General features: G+C 61.7%; 5 protein-coding genes across 5 annotated transcripts; 3 read left to right on the forward strand and 2 right to left on the reverse strand.

Annotated features, from left to right (window-relative positions):
- On the forward strand, positions 1-5,218 carry VOLCADRAFT_94790 (uncharacterized protein; the record flags this gene model as incomplete). Its single annotated transcript, XM_002953894.1, has 8 exons — positions 1-22; positions 101-170; positions 317-534; positions 943-1,702; positions 2,168-2,243; positions 2,637-4,424; positions 4,697-4,753; positions 4,931-5,218. The coding sequence occupies 8 exons, from the start codon at positions 1-3 to the stop codon at positions 5,216-5,218; spliced, it is 3,279 nt and encodes a 1,092-aa protein (XP_002953940.1).
- Positions 5,219-5,989: 771 nt separating this feature from the next.
- VOLCADRAFT_121242 (uncharacterized protein) lies at positions 5,990-6,885 on the reverse strand (the record flags this gene model as incomplete). Its single annotated transcript, XM_002953974.1, has 3 exons — positions 5,990-6,378; positions 6,567-6,722; positions 6,832-6,885. Coding segments are annotated over 3 exons (267 nt in total), but the record flags the coding sequence as incomplete, so codon positions are not given.
- A 740-nt stretch (positions 6,886-7,625) lies between these two features.
- On the reverse strand, positions 7,626-8,951 carry VOLCADRAFT_121241 (uncharacterized protein; the record flags this gene model as incomplete). Its single annotated transcript, XM_002953975.1, has 3 exons — positions 8,704-8,951; positions 8,348-8,619; positions 7,626-7,941 (listed from the first exon to the last, which is right to left on the reverse strand). Coding segments are annotated over exons 1-3 (822 nt in total), but the record flags the coding sequence as incomplete, so codon positions are not given.
- Positions 8,952-14,497: 5,546 nt separating this feature from the next.
- VOLCADRAFT_48095 (uncharacterized protein) lies at positions 14,498-14,833 on the forward strand (the record flags this gene model as incomplete). Its single annotated transcript, XM_002953895.1, has 1 exon — positions 14,498-14,833. A coding segment is annotated over one exon (336 nt), but the record flags the coding sequence as incomplete, so codon positions are not given.
- Positions 14,834-15,036: 203 nt separating this feature from the next.
- Positions 15,037-22,707, forward strand: VOLCADRAFT_94792 (uncharacterized protein; the record flags this gene model as incomplete). Its single annotated transcript, XM_002953896.1, has 8 exons — positions 15,037-15,472; positions 15,764-16,222; positions 16,709-16,840; positions 17,282-19,686; positions 20,040-20,246; positions 20,671-21,403; positions 21,678-22,003; positions 22,261-22,707. 8 exons carry the CDS (start codon positions 15,037-15,039, stop codon positions 22,705-22,707), a joined length of 5,145 nt encoding a protein of 1,714 aa, XP_002953942.1.
- Positions 22,708-23,009: the final 302 nt, after the last annotated feature.

Genomic DNA, 23,009 nt, shown 5'->3' on the forward strand with positions numbered 1-23,009 from the left:
ATGGGATTTTTTGATGATGCGGGTAAGGCTGAGCAAGCGGAAAACCTTTTTGTTGACCAAACCTTTTTTCGACTCGTTTGGTTCTCCGTGTAACGGACAGATGATGGGGATTTCTTCTCTAAGCCCAGCAAGGGTGGTGGTAGCGGAAGCGCGGCGCCAAGTAAGCCTAAGTAAGTCGAGGCGGCATAAACGGTCCGTCCGGACCTATGGCAAAGTGTTTGGCAGCACCAAGAGCAAGGCTTTGCGTGGCCTTGAGCTAATCTACAGGGGTTAATGCTGGCTCAACTATCCGACACTCCGTTGCTGCTGCCTGCAGGTCCGCGGCCCCTCAGGCTTCCAAACTCTTAAGCAAGTCGCTGCTAGACGATGACGACGACGACGATGATTTCTTCAAGGATTTTAATGTAGATGACGACTTGGATGCGCCATCTGCGCCGAAGCCGTCGACGGCTGCTGCTGCGGCACCTGTTGTGGCTAGCAAGGCCGCGCCAGCCCCTAATGTTGACGGCGCGGATGACGATCTTAACCTAGGCGGTAAGTAAGTTATGTCCATTTATACAACAGGCGTCAGTCGTGATTTCGGTCATGGCGTGGCGATGGCCCAGCGGTTGCCCGAAAGCTAAATACCTCCATAAAACGGATTCCGATTGGATGGCCTTTGTTGGGTAACACAAGCGTGTGTGCGGTGGGCCGGCAGCAGGGGTTGATGTGGTCCAGCGGTCCACGGTACTTCTTATGTTAGCTATGGATGCGGAAGAGCATCCCTGGCCCATACCAGCCGTGGCCAGAGCAAATATTGTCAGAAACACCAGGTCCGCGCTGTCCCGTCAGGACCCAACTGTCATCACAACCCAGCCCGCGGACGCCTCATGGCGCCGGCCGTCGACCCGAACATGACCCACATGCACCATGTCCCTTGCCCGTCCCTGTCCCCATCAAAAGGCGACGATTTCGATATCTTGATGGCGGATGGGGACGCAGTGTTGCCCGAGGAGACCGCAGCTGTCGGAGGCGGCCCCGAGCAGCAGTTGCAGCATCAGCTACCACCACCGCCGCCACCACCGCAGCCGCAGCAGCAGCCAGCGCAGCCAGCGCAGCCAGCGCAGCCAGCGCAGCAGCAGCCACAACAGCAGCAGCCAGCGCAGCAGCAGCAGCCACAGCAGCAGCAGTTGGAGGTAACACACCAGCAACCACAGCTAACTCTGCAGCCCAATCAACTTCGACAACCAGATCCAGTTCCACAGGCACACGCACTTCCGCAACACGACCCAGCTCCGGAGCTCGACCCAGTTCCACAGCCCGAAACAGCAACACAAGCAGTCAGACGTTCACCACAACAGCAGATGCATGTGCAGGAGCAGCCCCCGCAGCACAGCGGAAGCATTGCGCAGGCTGAACCCCAGCCCGCGGAGCATGTCACGATGGAGATGATGGGGAGCGGAGCGGAAGCGACTGCGGCTGCTGTAGCCCCAGCGGATGTGATGGGCGCTGCCGTGGCGTCGGGTGAGGGCGGCAGTACGGGCGATGCGGACCTCGCCGATGCCGGCTGCCGGGGGGAGCAACGGGGGGATGGCGGGATGGGGCCAGCAATAATTGGGAATGCAGAGGTCAGCCCGAGGATTGACATTGGACAACAAGCTGCGGACATCCCTCTTACTACCGAGGTCACCACGAGATCCATAGAGGTGGAGCAAGCAGCAAGGTAGGGTTCGTGATGCGGTATCTTGCTGGCCGAATTTTCTGAGTTTGAGGGCATGATGGAACGCGTTCGGCACCCCGTTAATATGGCGGTGGCCTTGTCATGCGGTGCGCTCAGCTTGGTGAAACACCAGCAGGCAGATGACAGAATACGCGCGGGAGGAATGCCAAAGGGGATTGCATCCTCCTTGCACTTGGTTTTGTGATCCAGTTACATATTTGTCCTTACGTCCTATCCTCCGCAGCAGGCTACCTTAAACGGCTGTGCTGGCCCTCGTTTGCAAATACCGTACCGTAGCAAATGCCGCAGCGGAACGCAGAGGGAAATGCAAGCGTGCTGTCTAGCGGCACCGATCGTCACACGAAATACTGAGGCTTGCATATAAAACGGCGGCGGGCAGGCGAAGATTTTTTCCCCCAAAAATGCGCTCCAACAAATGATTCTTGCCTCCTCCCTTTTCCGCTGCAGGAGCGACCAAGCCGTAGTCCAGGGGCGGACGCTACTTGCCGGTGCGGCCGAGGATGGCAATTCCAACGCTTTGCTGGTGAGGAAGTTATGGGATGAGCAACTGCCAAGCCAGAAGTAACATAGCCGGGTTCTTTGGGCAGGATGTCGACCGACGATATGCGGGATTAGGCGACGTAAGAGGCGATCGGGTCGGAATGCTGGAGGCGGGGGGCTCTTGAGTGCCGCCGCTGCGGCAGGGTAGCGCAATGTTGGTCGCTAGGCATTAAACTTGTCAACCCTAAATAACAACATAAACAGGTAGTTAAAAGTGCTTGTGGCGTGGTATACGGGGATGGATAACTCGAAATTTGTTTTGGTATCTGCCGCCGTGCCAACCGTGACCCATATCGATGCCAAATGGTAGGAAATGGCGCAGGAATCGGCAGCTCCAGCAGCTACCCCACGGACAACCCTTCCCCTGCCGATCGAGCTACGGATCCTTGCCGCGGACGTCCCGCCCGAGCCGGTGGCCGCGGCTGCTCCTATCACCGCGGTCAACAACGAGTGTGCCCCCACCGGCGCAGACGCGCAGCTGGAACACGCTCCGGCAGAAGTGACAGCACGCGCGCCTGTAATCCCGGCAGGCGGGAGCGCACCCGCTGCTGCGGAGGCGCAGCCGCCGCCACCGGCACCGTCGCAGCAGCCGTCCACAAGGTGGCCATTGCAGCAACGGCCTGCACTGACGGCGAGGCCGCCACCGCCCCAGCCGCAGCCGCTACAACCACAGCCGCAGCTGCCACCATCGCAGCAGCAGCCCAACCTTCAGCTGGCGCAAGCCCCGCCGACACAGGCTCCTCCCGCTCCACTTATATCTTTGCCGTCGCGTCCTCAACAAGCCGGCTTGGGATTTGGCGGCCGCGTTGCAAGTCCGCAGCCCCTTTCCGTGCCGTCTGCGCTCCCGGCCCAAGCTCACCCGATGCAAAACAGCACCGGCGGCGCAGTCGGAGCCGGTGCCAATATTGCCGGAGCATCTCCGGCAGCCAACCCGCTCTGGCCCCTGCAATCGTCTGCCCTGAGCCAGCGTCGACTGGCGGGCCCCGGCCTTATCGGAGCCCCGCGCGCACCGGCCGCTGTTGCGCAACTTCCACTTAACGCGCCGCAGACACTGCAATTGTTACAACAACCGCCGCACCAGGTGCAGCAACAGCCGCAGCCGACGCAAAACCCGCGCTTGATGCCGCAGCCGCAGCAGCAGAGTCTCAGCTCCGCATCGGGTCCCAACACCGGCCCACGATCGTGCGGGCTCCTGGCCACCCCGCAGCAGCAGCAATCCACAGGTTCAGGCCTGCTATCAGCCAGCCGGCCGGCCTTAAACCTTTCAGCACCCAGGCAGCCGGCACCGATCGCGCCAGCAGTATCGGCCCAACGGCCACACCCCGAAATTGCTCAACCCCCAGCGCCGGCGCCGGTGCCGCAAGCTGCGACAGGCGCCTCACTGCAGCAACAACAGCCGTCACTGCTGCCGCTGCCACCGCCGCCGCGGCAGAATCCGCAACGACCGGCTCAGCCCCAGTTACATGAGCCAGCCGGCGCGGCCGCTGTTCCCAGTCGTCTACCAGTGGCTTCGACAGCTGCTTCGACAGCTGCTGCTCCAGCCAAGGTGCTGCAGCCGCCCTCGGCCCGCCCAGCACTGGTCCTGGGGCTCCGGCCCTCCGCCAGCCCGGCGGCAGCAGCCGAAGCTGCTCCTGCCACACTAGCGGATGGCACTGGAACGGGCAAATCTGTTACACAGGTAGTGGGCAGCACCGCTACCAGCGTAGTGTCCCCCCACGCCCTCCGCACAACGGCACCCACCGGCGCGGGGCCTACCACTCCGTTGTTGACAACGCCGGCGGCTGCGATCGGTGGCGCGCCCACGCCGGTGCACACAATGCCGCTTTCTCCACTGAGTCCCACTGCGCCTAACGTGACGGCTGCTATCATGGCAGCTGCACCGGGAGCCGTCCCTGCCTCTGCGCCTCCACCAACGGTGGCGGCGGTGCAGGGCCTGCCGCTGGGAACTGGCGGTGCAGCTATGGGAGCAGCTCCAGGGCCAGCTCCGGACACACGCCCGGCCTGGCAAGCCTCCGTCTCCGGCCCTGACATATCCCTGTCGCTTCCGCCTCCGTTAACGCTGCCCGGACCGGCCGCGCCCGCCGCTTCCGCTCTGAGGGGGGACGCAACTGCTCGCGTCAGCCTTGCAGCTGTCCTGGCAGACCCGATTAAGGCGCTTGAGATGGTAAGCAGGAAGCTGCATAATCGCATGGGGTCGTGCGGAATGAGACACGGTGTATGCCTTCATTGCGACTTGTCCTTGATGGCGCAGCATTGATAGAGGCTTTAATTTATAATTTGCATTTCCAAATACAGAACACATTTGGTCATTTCAGCTGCATGCATAGCCTTTACAGCTGGACGAGCGACCTATGCTTTTGGGGCCACGTGGGAATCCAAGATGACAATTTGGGTTCCTTGATGCTTTCCGGGCCCCGGTATGGGATGTTGTCGCAGCTACAGTACCTGTTGGGGCCTCTCCTGGCCCGCAGTGTGTACATGCGGGCAGCACCGGTGAGTCCGCGGCTTCCGATGCAACGTCGTTCAATCATCTTGGAGGCGCACTCCGGCATAACTGCTAAAACTCCGGCACCACCTGTTAAGGAAGTCAGTTATCCCTTGGACCCATTTACTCATTCTTCCACTGGCAACACCGTCGGCATCATTCGCTGCCTTTTCCCTACGTTCCAGATGATTTTGGAGGCTCAGGTAATGCGCGACCAGGCCTTAGACCTGCGAGTTCAGACTGCGGTGCTGTCCAACCGGATGGTCAGGCTGGACAACCCCATGCTGCGGGACCGCATTGCGAGAGTCAAAGCAGAGGCAACGGCGGCGCTGCAGGGCAACGAGGAGCTCCTTGCGGAGCTGCTGCAGCAGGGAGCGGCGGCAGCGCCAGGCACTGCTGCGGCACCCATAGCGGGCGCTGGCAGCGGGGCTGAGGCGGGGAACATTCCACCGCAGCACGTCGAGCTAGCGTGAGGCAATTAGTTGTGGCAGGAGCTCGGCACGATAACTAGATGAATACGTGTATTAAGTAGCACATGTCGCTGCGTCAGACGTACATGGTCATGGTGGAAGCGACGCGACAGGATGTCTGTTGGCATCGCAGGCTTTTAAACAGAGGACCCACGGTGCCCGGAGGGGAGCCCAATGTCCAAGTTTCAGGCTCCTTTGCGATGCGGCCGCCTTGAAGCGAGTATGCTGCATTTCGAATGGGAATTTGTTGGTGGCGGTTATTGCAACTGCGGCTTCCTCAGGGATAGAACGAACAATTCTACAAATTGAGACCAGGATACCATGCAAAACATATGGAGCCGGGCCTGGTGGAGCATTCCTTTTGAGAGTCGCCTGGGGTTTGACATGCCGAAGCCTTGCGAACGGTCGCAGCGTGTGGACTGCCAAACTAGCCTGGGGTAGTAGCGTGTAATCCATGGTTGGTGCGTTGCGTCCCGTGGGGAGTTAACGTCTGTGCGCTGACGTACGGCATCTGACAGGCGACAGAGGGAAGCCAGGAAGCGGGCAGACAGCGGCTATGAAGCTTACATGATGTAAATTGGTCAGGGCGCCAGACGCCAGGAAGAAAAGTGAATGCGTCAGATGATGGCTACCAGCAATTGCTAATGATGCCGTATGCAACGATTGAACATGTACCACCCCTGTAGCAACCAGCCTGGCAATTAGTGAGAGACGCCCCTTGCATACAGCTTCGCGAACCCCCCCCACATAGAAACCGCGCTCACAATCGTTCCGCGTTACAGCCATGCCTGGCGGTCGTTCTTTGAATTTGCCATGCAATATCGATGCGCAACGTCGACTGGGAAAGCCAGCGGTAAACGAATCCCATGCATCCCCGAAACAGTTGAGGGAACTCCGCAGTGCTTTGTCCGCCGTGTCCCTTTCTCGCGCGCTTGCAGCGGTAGATCATGCGACCGCGGTCTTGGCCGTTCCGCCGCGTTCCAATCGCTCATCCAGGAACTCCGCGATATTGGAGGCGCGCCAATTGTCAATGCGGATGGTTTCTGTGCCGGATGGTCCGTTCATGCGCAGCCGCGGGGCAGCCCCATTACTGGTGTAGCTCACTTTAAGATGAGGCAAATATGCGCTCGAGCGCTTGTCGATGAAGTCCTTGATTTGCTGCAGAGAGCTGCACGCAACATCGATTGGATCTCCGTGAGAACGGATTAGGTAGTGGTTAGGCTACAGGGAGCCGGGACAAGAACGCCACCGGCGGGGAGTTTTCCGGTGCAAATGTGTGATCCATACACACATGTACTGCCCTGTTATCGTTCCTCTTCCACCTCCCAAGGTCGTTAGGGGAGCTACTCACCCTAGGCGCCATTGATCTACAAGCAGTTCCGCTTTTGTGTACTTGACGGTCACCGCATCCTTGGCGCAGCAGGCTTTGCAGTCTGCTACGAGCTCCTCGTCCTTCACGTATTGCGCGAGTACATCACAGTCGCTGCATATCTGCTCTCCAGTAAACCTGTACCGATTTTCGAAGCCGGAACGGATGCAATATGTGTGAGCCAGATTGACAGCTAAGGATTTGTTTGTTCACTGAAATGCCATGATCTAGTTGATCTGATACGTACCCTAACTCATCACAAGTTGGTTGGTCCACTCGCGCGTTGGCTGCAAGAGTGAGGAGCAACAACGGCACGAAAACTAGCATCTTCTCTCTGCAATCCTGGTTTGTCCTTTAATGCTTCGTGGATATAAAGAACGTTGAGCTCGAACCAAAGCGCTCGCAGGCAATAAGCATGGCGTGTCGTACTGGGCGGATCGAAACCGTAGTGGCAGCATCGAGTTCGGTTGTGCGGATTATGACGCCGTCCTGCATCCAAGCGCGTCCTTCCTTGGTTCGGATCCATTTCTTAAGCTTTGAGCTCCCAGGGTTACATAGCTTCAAAGCCAGCCGTCGTTACAATGTACTTTATCCATTGCCTGGAACATTTCCTCCACGTGCCACCTTTTAAGCACGCAGGTACAAAAGCTGCGCAGCACCTACATGATAAGTGGTGGGCTATCTGGCTTCCCTCAAACCACGCGAGGGTGACGTTACCAACGTTACAAAGGCACGATCGCCCCAGGTGGCGTCGACCTGAGGCGCTGCATGGTACAACCAACATCGAGAAAATCGAACACGACCGTTAGTGATTAATATTCCTCCAATCATGTGATTAAGGAACGCGAACGAATATCCACCATGGCTCTCAATTTCCAGTCTCCACTCCCGAACGACACCAACCAAGCGCACACAGCCAAGAAAACTATCCATACCCATCGCTATGTGCTTGCCTCCCTAGCCGGTTAAATTTCTAAGAACAGTACCGAATAATAAAACACTGAAATGCACTAGTAGGGCCATGTTTGGCACCCCCTACACCTCGCGTACAAATACAAATGTTCCACCCAGTCCGATGGCCCTGCCAATCAGCATGTCCTCGTCCAGGTACGACAACAGGTATCCGGCAGCGATGTTGTCCCGCTGCGTGACGGCCTGGCTGGCCAGCTGGGCGGCAGTGCGGAACTGGAACTTGAGCTGGAACTCGTTCAGGGCCAGCAGGATCATGTGTTGCAGTGAGCCCCTGGGCAGCAGTGCCGGAGCAATTAGCGCTTCCGCCGCCTCACTGATCTTCAGCTCACCAAGCCGGGCGTTCTCAAACACGAGCGCAATGCGCTTGCCGCTGCGGACATCGTATCTGTTACATACGTGGCGGTGGAGCGGGGTGACAAGCATACTTATCATGTGTGCAGTTGCATCGCAGGGAGTAACTAAACCCCAACCGGAACTATTTCCACGCCTGTCCGGTGCTGGAGAGGCCACCATCGTGCACAGGCACGCACTTTCTTTAGGAGGCCACACGCCGGAAAAAATGGATGTTCCTGACCAAAAGCCAACTCATTTATACCGTCCAAACGCACCGGCAAGCTAGCACGGCGGTAACTTCCAAGTCCCCGCCGAAAGTGGGGCTGCCAACGTCGGGTTGTGCATGTCCATTATGCAAACGCAGGGATAGGTCACATAACAACTCCCCAACGTTGAGCCCTGTCCCCCGCCTGCTTGTGTGTCTATGCCGACGTGTGTCTATGCTGGTGGCCACATACCTTGCACCCACGGTGAACGTGAGGGACGTCACCGGGGTTTTGAAATTAATAATGTTTTCAACAACGCCCTCATCGGGACTGGTAAATCGCTGGTAGATGTTGCCGACCTCCAACGGACGAGGAATGCCGAAGCCCGATAAGGGGCCTGGGCTGAGCCAATATTCTGCTTCTAAGATAGGGAGCACGTCTGAAGCAGTTGTATAAATCAGCTTCCATTTGCCGGGAAGTTTCGAGTACTCTAGCTCTGGGCCTTGGAAGCTTTCTACCCGCACCTGCGGTTAAACTTGCTTCGCTGACACAAAGTCTTCGCAGCGCCTGAGGATCCAAGGATAACTAGATGCATTTCATGATTATACCTGAGCCTCCTCGATAAGCCCTCGCTGAAAAGTCAGGACACCAAGACCGCGATTTGTGAACTTTACAAGGTCTAAGAGGGCCTGCTTAGCTCGTTCCCTATCTGTTATAGAAGGCATGTCCAAGACAGGCGCCGCGGTAGCTGATAGCCTGCCAACAGCACGGGCGACAGCTCGCCCAGGACAAACATTTCGACAACATCCGTTTAAGCGACCCCCAAGCTGAAGAGTTGTCATTTCAGCGACCGTCACGTCCTCTGTGGGACATCAATAATCAGCAGTAAATGATATAAATGTGAGTGTGTAATCGATAACCGAAATGCCATACTCGTATCCAGTACCAACGCCTCAAATCCATGGCATCCTCGCTCAGACTGTTTCAATGCTCCCCACTATTACCCTCTCACCCGCTGCCGCAAAGATCATCCTGCTGCCCACCGCTACTGCCAAAACTGGCTCCGGCATTTGCCAGCCGGCCAGAAGTGCGCCCTGATTGCAGTCCCAAGCCAGGACCTTCCCCTGCTGCGTACCCACCGCCCCAAGTCCAGCGCATGCACTCATGCACGTCACGTCCGGAGACCCCATGACCTGACCCAGCTCCACCACGTCCTTTCGCAAAAGCACCGGCGTCACGTAACCGCTCGTGTACTGCCCAGCATCCAACCCGTCCGCTGCCCCAAATCCTTTATTTCTGGCTCGCGCCCCGCATGCTCGCGCAAGAAACGAGACCGCTGAAAATTCATCTTCTGGGCGGTCAAGGTGAGCTGTTAAGTCCTCAGACTGGTCGCGCCTGGTCTCAGCCATGTACTCTTCCCCCGGTCCATCATCGCACATGCCGCCTTTATTAGAATTCGCCTCCGCCTCCGACGTGGCTCTGCCATTGCCTTCCCTGGCTTGCTGAATCCGGGGCTCCAGGCCGGGGATTGCTACCGGATGAAGGCATCGAAGCACACAGCCTGGGGGTTGGACGACGGTGAGCAGCTTTATCTGAGCCGCCGCTGCAAGCTGCAGAGCCGGCGCCTCCGACACCGCAAGCCTCGGGCTTCTGGCGCCATCAGCCCAAGCCGGCGGTCGCACCTCCACTGCGCGTATCGTCCCCACGTCCCACAGTGCTAGGCAGCCATCCGCTGCCGCTCCGAGGACCAGGCGAGGCTGGTGCGGCAGGGCAGCCAACTCCAAAACCTCACTTGCCATTCCCAGCGACGATGCTGATGCGCAACGTGCCGGTGGGAACGGCTCCCTCTGCAGTACGGTATCCAGGGAGGAGTCCAGGCGCCACACACAACCATGCCCCGCAACCCCCGCCGCTACGATCTGCCAACATGACTGCGGCCGCCAAACCCCAAGTGAACAACCGGCGCCAGCAGTAGCAGATGCAGGAGCTGGGGTCGCAGCCGGTTTTGGGTCTGCACTTCCGTACGTCGGCTGCGGTGGAAGTACGGTGCAGGCCGTACATGCCAAACAGCGCAGCGCAACAGCGGCCGCAGGGCTGTGCAGCACGTGCGCCAGATGCCAGGCGCCGCACTGGAACCGGAGCAGCTTGACTTGGCCAGTCACACCACCAACCGGGGCATCATACTCACCGACATGGGGGCCCTGGCGTTGGCAAGACCGCGACAACGGTTGCGGAGGTCCGGGTCCCGTCTGTATGTTGCCAGGACGGTCATGATGGCGCTGATGATCCCTGTGCGATTCGCGGGTCTGGTCACACACGCCCTGAGGGGCACTGGTCGCAGAGCCGTCCCGTGAGTTGCTGGTCCGGAAGGCTGGCACGTCCACAGCGCCGGAAAGCACTAGACCAAGGCCGCCGTTGGCCGTAACTAGCAACCGCAGAGCCTGATCCGTTCGCATATCGAGGCCGCCAAATGAGCTGCACACATCGTCCGGTCGACCGCACGGCCCGCTCAGGCTGCCTACTCCTGTCGAGGGCGCGCCACCGCAAAAGCCAGAAGCTCCCACTGCCGCCGCCTCCACTTCAGAAGGCATTGCGCCAGCTGCAGCAGATGGGCGCCGCACCAATGCCGACGCCGGCATGAGGGCCAGTTCGCTGTGTAGCACTGGCGGCCCGTTCGGCGGCAGCCACCAGGTATACAGCGCCAGCAGTGGCCGCTGCTGCGCATCCGAGGATGCCGCCTCTCCATCACTTCCCAGCGGCAAGGGCCCAGCACCCGGCAATGCATTCACAGCAACCAGACATGCAAGATAGCAGCCACGGCCGCCATCGCCTACAGTAGTACCGCAGTTGGCGCTGACCCGCTGCTGGTCCACACCATGGAAGTGCCTGTCCGCCAGCGCGTCCAGCGCCACATGCACCTGCAAGACCCGTCCCGGGTGAGCCAGCTCGTCGTGGCCGCCCGTACCGCAGCCGCAGCGGCCAGCGTGTGCTACATGAAGCCGAACGGCCCGCTCGGACGGCTGAGTAGCAGCCGCAGCTTCAGAGGCAGCGACGCCGGCGGCAGCATTAGTAGTGCTGACAGCACCTGTCGGCTTAGCGACGTCGGTTAGGCCGTGTAGTGAAAGAATTGGGGTAACGGTGCCGTACTCCTGCCCAACGGCGGCGTCGGCCAGGCGTGTGCTGGCCAGCTCCGTTGGTGTTGCCGCCACTGCCGTCAGGGAGGCGGAGCGGCTCGGCTGGAGGGGCGTCGCGGCGACGACTGTGGTACCGTGCTGTGCCCAACTTTGCTGCCGGAGCGCTGCCCAGTCCCCCTGCGGCGGCTGCCCCAATGGCGTCGAACTACCCAGCCCGTCCCTGCCGCAGGTATGTGCAGGGCCGCCGCCGCTGCTGCTACCGGCCGCATTGTGCAAGCCCGCGTTGCCCCTGCCTGCCGCTGCCACAGACCTGGGCCCGGATGGCGGTGGTGCAGCCTCACTGCCTGGTATTGACATCGGCGTGGCGGGCACTACGTACACCTCGCTGCCTGTCGCAGGCACCTCCGCTGAGTCGCCGTGGGATGCGGGCACACAAACCCCAATGCCGCCCTCGTCGTGCCCGCCGCTGCTGCGGTGGTGTCCCTGATTCGTGAGAAGGTTCGTAAGTCCTAGCGGTTGCGGTTGGACTTCGAGCACCTGCGCACACCGGAAGATATCGTAATGAAACTCTGTTTGCTGCTCCTCCGCGTCCTGAGGCACAGGTGCAATACCCGTGCAAGGCGGCGGGACGTCCGCGAGGGTCGCATCCAGGAGGGCGCGCATCGACAGGCTGCCAGCGGCTACTGCCTCCGATCCGCCTTGCATGGTGGGTAACACATGCACCGCCAGTGACTCCACTATGAGGTCGCCTGCCACCGCATCCTGCTCGGCCCCGGACAAGTTTCGTTGCGGATCTCCCAACACCAACTGGTTCGTCGCAACCTCCGCTGCCTGCCATACAGGCGCGCTCGTGCTTTGCAGCTGCGCGTTGTCGGGCCCAACAACACGAGAAGTGCGGCGAGACCCTCCGCCAGCGCCTCCACGGTTGGCAGCCCTGCCGCGGCGCAGTACCCGCGATGGGCCACGGAACAGCCGCCAGGCAGCCGGGGAGCCGCCATCGCCGTCTTCGCCGCTGCTTCCGGGGTCTGGTGAGTCTGAGAGCGGTGCCTCGGTGCTTGCCCCGCAGGCCGGCGCCGCCTGGGCTTCAGGGGCTGCTGTAAGCAGCGGCAGCGGCAGCGGCGGTAGAGGCTGCTTCTGAGAGCCGTTCGATGCGTTCCGTGGCCCAGGCATTGCGGCTGAAGGTAGGCGGCTCGATGCACACGCGGTCATGGTCGCGCCGGTCGCCGCCGTGATGGTTCCGCCACTACCAGCTCGGGCAAAAGCAAATAGGCTACCGGAGCCGCGCCGGGGCAGCGCCGCGGCAAGCGCATCAGACGCGGACCCTGTATTGCCCAGGTGCTGACCAGAGGGTCGGGAGGGAAGGGACTGGCAGGGTGGAGGATGCGGCTGAAGTGGTGACTGCACCTGCACCATGCAAAAAGGTGACTCGTCAGCGGAAGCCGCGGGTTGGTCGTCGGCGGCCTCGGGCCCAGGTCCCGGTCTAGACGCCGGTGCAGCATGGTCCACCTGTGCTCCTCGAGCCTGCTCAGCCGCCGCTGTCGCACCTTCTGCTACCGCAACTATTTGCTGTTCCACGGGCTTTGGTTCTTTTTGGTGCTGCTCCTGACTCGGTGACGGTTGCACCGCCCGTGCCCAGGGCTGAAGCACCTGGGAGGTGGGCCGCTGCGACTGGAACAGGCCGACTCGCCTCTGCCTGCCGGGGGCCTTGCCGCCTGGGGTCGCCCCCGCCCCACCCCCTCCGGAGCCGGTAGACTGCTGTGAGGGCCATGGCTGAATGAAATGCAAGATGCTGCGTTGCCTGGTCGGCCGGTCCGTTCGACTGGAGGGTGGGCGCTGGCTGGGGCCCCCACCGAGAGCACGTTGCAGCCACTCGCAGTACAGAGCGGGATCACCGGGGGTACTTCCCATGTATATGACATCGTCATCGCCGTCGCCACCCCGGCCCGGCATCTCCCCAGCCTCGGCCTCGAGCTCCGCAGCAGCAGCTTCTGACCTAGCTGCGGCTACGTCGCGATCGGAGGGGCCTGCGCTGCGCTGAGAAGTGGCACCATCAGTGGAGCTCGCGGCACGAGACACGTCCGTGGGTCCGCCGCCGGCAGGAGCAGCAGCAGCAGCAGCCTGCAGCTGCGCTTCCGCGGCTTCAGGTGTCAAAACATGTGTGGACGACACGTGCAGCGGCCGCGGTTGTGGGTCCAATTTTGAGTGCTGGACGTCCAACGCGACGACTTTCACCTCCGGTGCTGTCAGGGCGCCAGCGACCGTGTGATCAGCCGCCCCAGCATCTGCCTGCTGGTCTCTAGGGCCACTCCACTCGTCACCTTCGGATTGCGGGAATGGGCCAACCCCCTCCCATGGGCTAAAGCTCGACAGGCAGAGGGGTTCGCCTGGAGGACACTGCCAGGGCCGCGGCTGAGCCCCTGCCTGGTGTTGATGGTTACCCAGATCAGCGATCCGGGTCAAGTTGGCGGCTGCCGCCGCATCGTGGCAGGCTGGTTGCTGTGGTTGCGGCAGCGGTGGATGCTTACGAGCGCTGTTGTTCGACTCATGACCGTTAAGCTGCGCAACACCCTCGCTGTCCAGCGGGAACGGAAGAGGCACGGGACCACAGGCGGGCGCGGGCGGCACATGGCTGCTTGGCTGTGCGAGGCGCAGCCTGTAAGCCTGGAAAGGGGAAAGGAGTCACACAGCGCAGCTGGGAATAAAGGTTGCATCCGCGGCCACTGGCTGCCGTCAACAGTGTCGGGCCGAAGCACGCGCAGCATGGCGAACGCCAACGGACCAGAAGCCAACCGAGCGTGCCTGACCTTTGCGATGAGGGATAGCCTTGCATACTTGTCCCATAGTATGTCCATCGAGTCCCCCGGCGCGCCCCGCAGCGAGGTCCACTTTGGTTCCTCTTGGCCAACCTCGCTGTCCATATCCTATGGCGCTTTATTATGTACCTCGAATCATTTCGTCAAAGCAGAAGTGATATGCTCCTAACGAAACATTGGTACGTTTGCTGGAGGGCGCCAGGTAAAAACCTTGTTCGCTGGCAAATTAAACATTCATATATTCTCTATTTTGCAGAAAATAGTACGCTTAAAGCAGTAGCATCTGGCATCGTAGCTTACTGTGCCCTTCATTCCCAAAACAGCTCCCGCCAACAGCTCCGAAGTTTCGTACAAGTAAAATAAAGTGTGCATTTGCCAGAATCCATCCGGGTAATCCCTTACGAAGTGCCTTTTTGATGTGACCGATCATGCGTGGGACGCTGGCTGCGCTGCTTGTAGGCTTTCTGTGGGGAAGTACCAACCCATTTGTAAAGCGCGGCTCCGATATTGTGCAAAAGAAACTCTGTACAACACCTAATGCAAGCTTGATCTCAAAGCTTGGAACTTGGGTTCTTACCCCTTCATTTGTCGTGCCGCACGGACTGAACCAAAGTGGGAGCGGATTGTTCATATACTTGCTGGGCTCCTCGGATATATCCGTGTTAGTTCCAGCAGCTAACGCATGCAGCCTCGTCTTTAATGCTTTGGCTGACTTGGCTCTGGGAGAATCGTTCCGCCTCGTGCCGCTAGCACTAGGAACCTCACTTGTAGCCATCGGGGTTTTAATCTGTGGGACATCACGCTAACGTAGAGGCTGTCTCGGCTTTAGCCTCCGTTTCCCGGGACCTATACACGGGCAGTAGGGCGGCTCAATAGCAGGAGGGCCATTTAACAACTTCAAGACCATTTAACAACTGCATCATCGTGGCACCTGCGCCACATACACCTCCCCTGGACCCTGCACGGTAACATCTGCGGGGCGTGGGCCAACGCCATGCCATCTATACCCATTAGCGGTACGGCACCGTCCCGGGCCTGGCCCATCCCCTACGCATCCACCACACAACAGCACTATGAATACCAGCAGCACCGCCAGGCCGCCTTCCAAGCGCTTCGCCCCATCACCACTCAGCTGCTGCTGCTCCGGGACCAGGCTGACCGGCTACAGCCGCAGCTAGTGGCTTTGCGTAACCTCCTGCAAGAGCTGCCCCCTGACGGTGTTGATGGCTGTTGGGACTATGTGGCTTTCCCTCTCATGATCCTCGTCGATGCGGTCGTACCATCGCGTGCGGCAGCAAGGCCGGCGCGCAGTGCTGACGGCGGCGGCAGCGGCGGGAGCGGCGACGCCAGCTACGGCTTTGGTGGCGAGCGCACCGGGGATCTGGTAGCCGCAGCCTGCCGCAGCGACCGAGTGGTGGAGGCATTGCTGGGTGGGTGACGTACAAGGTCCTTGGAACGGAAATCCAGTGGCGATGGTGGCATCACCGCCCGCTTCCCCTCGACGAATCGCAAGGGCGCTCACAGTGGGGCTCACGGCCGTTTGCAGGACACGCCCACGCCAGCTTCTATCCAATGTGCTGCTCCTGTGTTCCCTTGGAGAAGAAGAAGAAGAAGAAACGAACCGCACTTGTAGCCCACGCTTCCCCTCGCTGCCTGTGCTCACATGCCGATCCCCTTCCCCTCCCACCACCGGGGTCTTCCCCGGCTCACCCCGTCAACAGGCGCCCTCCTCGCTCTGCTGGAACGCACCTCAGCAACGGCAGCAGCATTAGCTCCCGGCGGTCGTGCCGGTGGCGATCCAGGGAGGGCGGACAGGGAAGTCCCACGCGGCGCAGGGCTCGTGGCTGAGCGGTCGGTGGCGGCGCTGCAGCACCTGGCCCCGCTGCTGCAGCTGGGCCGGGAGGAGGTGTCGGATGAGGTCCATATCGCGCTACAGCGCTGCTTGGTGGCGGCGTTGGCACCGCTGGCGTTGGCGGCTGCGCAGGCTGCTTCTACTGCGACTGCTACGCCTTCCAGTGGCGATGATGGTGCAGCAGCTGGTGGTATACGGGGTTGCGGCGGCGACGGGGTTGCTTACGGCGGCGCGGTGTTGTGTGGCGAGGAGCTGGCACCCCTGGCTGGCTACTTGCTGCATAGCTCCCTGGAGGTTTCGGAGCGGGAGGTCCTGGCTGGTCACCGAGGTGCGCCTGGTGCCTGGCACATGTCGCCTAATGGTTCCGGTCGGGTGTAGTGGTTTTGTCTGTGAGGAGGGGGGAGTGTTGGGTCTTGCCGTCTGCGAACTGAGTGTAAACGCCCCTGTTGTGGGGTGGGGCTTGGCTCCCCCGCGGGAGCCACACTCGCAATGCACCGCTACGCCGGCTGGGCGCCCGACAAGTGCCTTCCTGCTCCCAGGCAAAAAGCAGTAACAGCTTCTGCAACGATACTAGCAATTCTACAGCTGCTTGCATCCAACTGTTGCAAGCCTGATGCGGCCCTAAGCCCGCTTCCCACTTCTCAGCTGCTTGGCCCAACTCCCCGCCCTCGTTGTCATTACCATCTGAACCCGTAGATGCAGTGCATCCTTGCCCTTGTCCCACATGCACTCCCCCGCGAGACCCGTCTATCTCGGGTATCTGCTTCAATTGTCTGCGGTTCGGCTTACCCTTGCGAGCCGTTTCCGTCCCCAGGCAGTAAGGCGCTGTGTGCTGCCGCCTTGACCAGCCTTGGGGAGCTGCTGGCCGCCCTGCCGCACCCGGATGTCCTGGCGTTCTTCCTGCCCGGGGTCGTGTCGGGGCTGTCAAAACACCTGTACACGGCGGGTGAGTCCAGAGGCCCTACAGGGAGTAGGGTGGCAATGGACCCACGATTGGTTGCACGAAGGGCCAAAAGGGTTCTCCCGTTGCAGCTGTTGGCGCGCCTTGTCATGTATGTTGTTGAACCCCCCACACACACGCACACACACGCGCGTGCGCGCACGTGATACACGCGACTATACATGATTGTACTTATGGTAGCGCGACAGTTTGCAGCAGTTGGAGGCTATGCATTTGCCGGACGTTAACCTGCAGAGTGTAGGGGCATCACGGGCATCTGCCTGGAAAGAGCGGCATGACGTGCAGCCCTGCCAACCAGAAAGGTTGTCATGGTCAATGATGTAAATGCTTTATGCATACATGTCAGTCCGTCAGGCAGTGCGTCTGTCACTTAGTCGGCCTGTCTGTTTTGTCTTGGCTGGCGGGCAATGCATTTCGCCACTTCAGGCAGCTCTGCCGCCCTCTGTGGACCCAGCGCTGCGCCCGGGGCGTCTGCAACCGTGAAAGCACTGGCATGCCTGCGTACGGCCATCACCACCGTACTGTCGGACGAGAGTACGGCGTTTATCATGGGGCCGACCGCCGGCAGCGGCGGCACCGCCACTGCCGCCGTCGTCTCCGCTGGATCCCTGCCGAATGTCCGCAGTGCTGATGATGCGCTGTCCGCGCTCAAACAGCTCAGTCTGTCCTCCTCGGCAGCTGCGGCTGCCAGCGAAACCGGCGCCGCAGGTGCCGGCGGCGCTGCTCATCCTCCCGTCCCAGCGGCCGCGGCGGCGGTGTCCAAGGACCTGGCCGCGGCGCCGCCCCGCCCCCGGCGCCTCCGAGTGGACCGATCCCTGGCCTGGCTCGAGGACACAGGCAGCCGCGTGAATGCCTTGCTGACCCGGGCACTCCCGCCGCTGTGTTCCCACCCGCGGCCCGCTGTACGGGCGGAGCTAGCGACCACCCTGATGCAGCTGCTGGACCGCTGTGGCCGCGCGCTGGCCCCTTCGCAGCCAGTGCTGCTGCGGCTGCTGTTCACGCTGGTGCAGGACGAGTGGCAGCAGGTGGCTGCGCCGTGCCAGGAATGGGTTGCGCGCCAAGCCCGACCCGTCGCTGGGACAGCTGCGCCCGCTGCCACGTTTGCTGCGATGCCCGTGAACAGGGATTCTGCAGCTGGGGTTATCTTGGATGGTCGCGAGTCGGGCGGGAATACAGCTGCCGTGGATGGGATGGAAGGGGGAGTCCACAGCAACGGCACTGCTGCCGGTCCACGGCACAAGGAGGAGCTGAAGGCGCTGGAGGACGAATTCGAGCGCTTCATGCAGGGCCTTATGTCCGATAGTGTATTAACGGAACAGCCCGCTCTAGACTTGAACGAGCGTGATTTACACGGCGGTTCTGACGAGGGCGCCGGCGGGCGCGACCAGGGCGCTCCGCTGCCACTGTCACCAGTAGTGCAAGCCCGAAACGGCGGCAGCGGCGACGCGCCGTCGGCCATCCCCGCTGCACCCAGTGCCCCGTCGCCGCTACCGCCAGCATTACCCGGCCTGCAGTGCCTGATCGCAGAGAGCGCTACGTCCGCGTACCTGCTGCGCGCAGTGACCGCCGGTGAGGCTGAGGCAGTGGTGCAGGCGCGCTGCCTGACAACAGCTTTGTTAGTTGCGGGCCCCGACCTGGCTGCAAAGTGGCTGCTGCTGCGGCCCGCCGCGCTGACCGACCTGCTGGTGGGGCTCTTCCGCTGCTTCGCCTTTGATCGCAACGCCGCTACCCTTATTCTGCACCTCCGCGGTGAGGCGGGATCATACGCACCGTCGGTGGTAGCAGCCGCACCCAATCAAACCGCGCCCGGAATGCCAGGTACTGGGACGGCGGCGACGGGGGCAGGGGCAGCGACGGCGGAGGCAAAAGACGCGGCAGGTGCAGCGCTGGCGGGTGGGGCCGTCGCTGCAGCAGAGCTTCCCCGCATGCCGCTGGGCATGCTATACCTTGCTTCGCAGCGGTCGTACTCTGCGCTGGCGGCGATGGTCAGGAGCCTTGGCAGGCTGGCTCGTGCGGCGGACCTGGAGGCAGCTGTCGCGGTGCCGTCACAGCGACTTACGAGCAGTGTCCTGAGGCGTCTTGTGGACGAGCTTTGTATAGAGATGCGCCGTGCGGTGGCGCGGGGCAGCGCCGCCGCTGCCATCGGCGCTGCTCAGCGTGACAGCTCATCTTTCCCAGGGCCGCCGGAAGCTGATAATGATGATCTGGAGGATGGTTATGGCGCCTGCATCGCTGCGGCAACGCCGGCTGCATTGGGGCCCCCTGGTGGCGAGAGCTGGCAGTCCGAGGCGGCGGCGATAGCGGCGGTGACGGCGGAGGTGATTATAGGGGCGTCCAATGCGTGGGCGCCGCCGCTGGGCGCGCCGCTGCAGGCGCAGCACCGGGACGACGTGGGTGGCGGTGAAGCACACGTTGGGAAGGTACCGCTACCGCCAACCTTCCCCACCGCTGACCCGGCCTTCGAAAGCATTCTGCTGGGGATGCTTCAGGATCTCATGCGGCCGGCAATCACTAAGCTGCCCACACACAACGAAGCCGGCGGAAGGCCAACCGGAACTCCCACCAGTTCCGGCGCTGCGCAGCTAACGTACGACGAAGTCGTACGTCCAGACCTGACGATGCCACGCAGGCCGCTGACGGCGCAGGCGCTCGGCGAGAATGTGATGCTGCTGCGGGTGGTGCTGGAAGTTGTTGGCACAGCGGCACGGGCTGCGGGTCCTCGGTTCGTGGCTCAGGGCCGGCTGCTACGGACTGTGTTGGTGCCGCTGTTGGAGCTGCTGGGAGACCCCTCACCGCCCGTTGCGGCGGCAGCGGACACCGCATTGCAGTCCGTGAGTCGGATACTGGGGGCGGGAGGAAATTGCGGTTTGGGCCCCGCGGTCGAGGCGGGGATGGAGGAGCGGGCCGGGGGCGGGGTAGGAGGCGCGCAGGCTGCCGCCTGCCACAAGGTCCCCTCCCTGGACCCCAGGTGTCTCACTGAGTTGGGGTCTCCCTAGGTTTTGACGACTCCCTGTGTCGGCGCTCACTGCCGTCTGTCTGCAGGTCTGTCTGCCTGTCTATCTGTCTATCCTGGCTGCCCTCCGGGCGCCTATTTGCGCGTGCTTGCCATTTCCTGCCAAGTTCCCCGGCTAGCTTGATTGTCGTTGGCCCATTACGTCAACACCTTGGTACGCTGGGACCCCAGATCTGTGTGCATTGCGGCTACGGCGGCTCCCTGACCGCCCTGCTGGGGGCGAATGCGGACTACGTGGTGGACAGTCTGTGCGCCCGGCTGCGGGACCTGCAGCGACACCCGCGAGCACCCCACCTGTTGGCGGCACTGCTGCGGAGGGCGGGAGTGGCCCCGCAACTGCTGCCCCTCATGGCGGAGCCACTGCAGCGCACATTGCAGGTACGCACGAGTGATGCCTAGGACCTACCTACCTGGGAAGAGGGAGGGAGGGAGTCGACGGAAGGGAGCGAGGGAGTCGAGGTAGGGGAGGGAGTCGGAGGAGATATTGAACGAGGATGCGAGGGGGGGGGGACTGGCAAGGGTAGCAGGGGTCATGACGTGATGGGAAAAGCCGGCCGGTGTTTCCGTAAGCCCTCATTGGTGGCAAGGTTCCATCTTCCCATCGGCCACCTTGCCGCATGGACCACCTTGAAGCCACGTGGCAGGGCTCCGTCAGGGGATCTGAGCATCTGGGACTGACGTACCACGCAGTCGCCGAGGGAGATTTCAGGTCGTGCGCTGCTGCCGCAGTGAAACCCACGTGCCTGTTGTCACACGGCGCCTCCCGTGCTTTCCTTGTCCCTACTGCTCACTGTTATCACAGGGACTATCTCCGCTGTCCCGCCACTGGGCGCCCAGCTACGTGCACTCCTACCTGGCGGTGCTGAGGGAGCTGGCAGCTGGGGCCGCGGGCGAGGCGACAGACGCCGGGGAGGTGTCCCGAAGGGAGGTGGCGGAGCTGAACCGCCTGGCGGCGGAGGCACGCCGCAAGGACCTGGTGGAGGAAGCCGCAGCGGAATCGATGGCCGGGGGACCTGCCAGTGGTCCAGATGTTGCGCCGGAGGCGGCAAGTAGCCGGCATGAGGACGTGCGACAGTTTTTCATGGAACATAATGCCGCCACTGGCGGTGGCGGCGAAGATGCGGCAGGCGAGGGGCGGCAGCGGCTGCTGACACTGACTGCGCGGCAGCTAGAAGACAGCGAGTTGCGCTTCCGGAGGCTGCACGCGGCGGCTGTGGTAGCGGGGGCCGCTGCCGACGCTGCGACGCCCCTGATGATGTCATCGGACTTGCGCGCCGCAGTGATGGCGTTGGACGTGCTGCGGGGCGCGCTGGCAGCGCTGGCGGTAGCCACACCGGCCGTGGAGGGGGAGGCAGCCGTGTTGGAGGAGTATGGCGGCGCGGAGGCGCGCATGCGGCCAGTGCGCCCGGAGACGCCCAAGGTCCTCCCTGCAGTGGCAACGGCGTGGAGCCCGCTGATGGCGGCGCTGCGGGACAGCAGGACGCCCATGGTGGAGCGGGGCGTGGCGGCCTTGGCGGAGCTGGTAGCGGTGGCTGGTGAGCGGCTGTTGGGCACCTAATACCCTGGCGTTGTGTGCAGTTCGGCCCGCTGAACCTCTTGAAGTGCATTCGGGCAACTGCCCTTCCAACCCTCCACTCCTCTGTGACCCTCAACATGCCAAGTTTCGTTCCCTGGCACGCTGGAGGTTTACAGCATTCATCTGCTTCCTTGATCATGCTGGTGTGTTCTCATTTACGCTGCTGTTCCTCGTGTTCTTTCGCAGCTAATTACTTATGCTTAACACCCCTCTTGACAACGCCGACGCTGTAGGAGGCGCGTTCCTGGCGCGGCGCTTCCAGCAGGAGGCCTGGCCCGTCCTGCAGCGCTTACTGACCCATGGTTCGGCCCACACGCCGGGACTGCTCAGTCTGGGCACGGACGCGGCGCGCAGCGTGCCGCGGCAGCGCCTGGAAATCGGCGGTTTCGGCACGGCGTGTTCACCCATTACCATCAGCGGCGGGGAGGACGTGACGGCAGCGCTGGCTCCTGCCGCAGTTACCCGGGTGCGAGTGGCCACGTTGCGCTGCCTGGAGGCGGTGTGTCGCTGTCGGGATGCCGGGGTGGCGGTGCGCACTTTAACCTGGAGCATTGCACAGGTGCGTCGCGCTGAAGCCCCGGGGAATGGAACAGAGTTATGACAGGTGGTCATGACAGGTGCTGGGTTACCTGCCTCCTGTGGATGGGGCCCTGGTGGGGGTGAGGGTAGGAGTCATGAGGATATGTATGGCCAAGCTTCCCTTACTCCTTAATCTTCATCCCGGCCTCTTATGGGTTTGAGCTTGGGGCATCCTCCGTAACCCCTCTTTCCCACTTTGCCAAACTAATGTACACTTGCATGTGTGTGGCGCTGCAGGCCTCGCTCCCCTTCCTGGGCTCCAGTCATCCGCCACCTCTCCATGAGGCGGCGCAGGGCACCCTTCTCGCAGTGGCCGCCCTTGACCCGGACTGTGTCTGGCTACTCCTGTACGACACATCAGACAACATGCCACCGTCACTCACTACCGCCAAAGGAGCTGGCCGGCCGCCGCCAAGCTGTACGGCAAGTATTCCGGGTGCTTCGATGGCTCCAGGACCCAAGTTTCCACAGCTGCGGACGCTGCTGCCGCCTCTGCACCGCGCCGGCACAGGTAGACTTGCAGGACGCGGCGCCATGCCATCACAGCAGTCGCAGTGGCCTGTGACTGCGGGTGTGGCAGCGGACTGCGGGCCACGAGCCCAGTCGCTCCTGGCTGCTCTGGAGGGGCTGGAGGCGCCGTGGCATGCGACACGGATACCCGAGCTAGACATCGCGGTGGAATAGTGTACCCGGTTGCATGGGTTGTGCGCAGTTGGGTGTGGTTTGGATGGATGGGGACTATCTTGCAGGACCCGCGGCATCATTCGAAGGTGATTGGGGTGTGCGCTTTGGCTGCTGGGCTTAGTTTTTGTCGGGATGGCTCTGCGTTAGGTTGGAAGGGTGAAGCAGCGATATCGACGGGGGCTTAGGACAGGAAAACCAATTATTGCTGTGTTGTTGGATGTTTGGATTATGGGCAAGATGGGCAGGAGAGGCACTTACAGTTGGGACTCTCGGACGGGTTGTGAGTCCGCAGGCTTAGCTAG

The sequence above is a fragment of the Volvox carteri genome, assembly GCF_000143455.1.
Source record: "Volvox carteri f. nagariensis unplaced genomic scaffold VOLCAscaffold_39, whole genome shotgun sequence".
Taxonomy (NCBI): Eukaryota; Viridiplantae; Chlorophyta; class Chlorophyceae; order Chlamydomonadales; family Volvocaceae; genus Volvox; species Volvox carteri.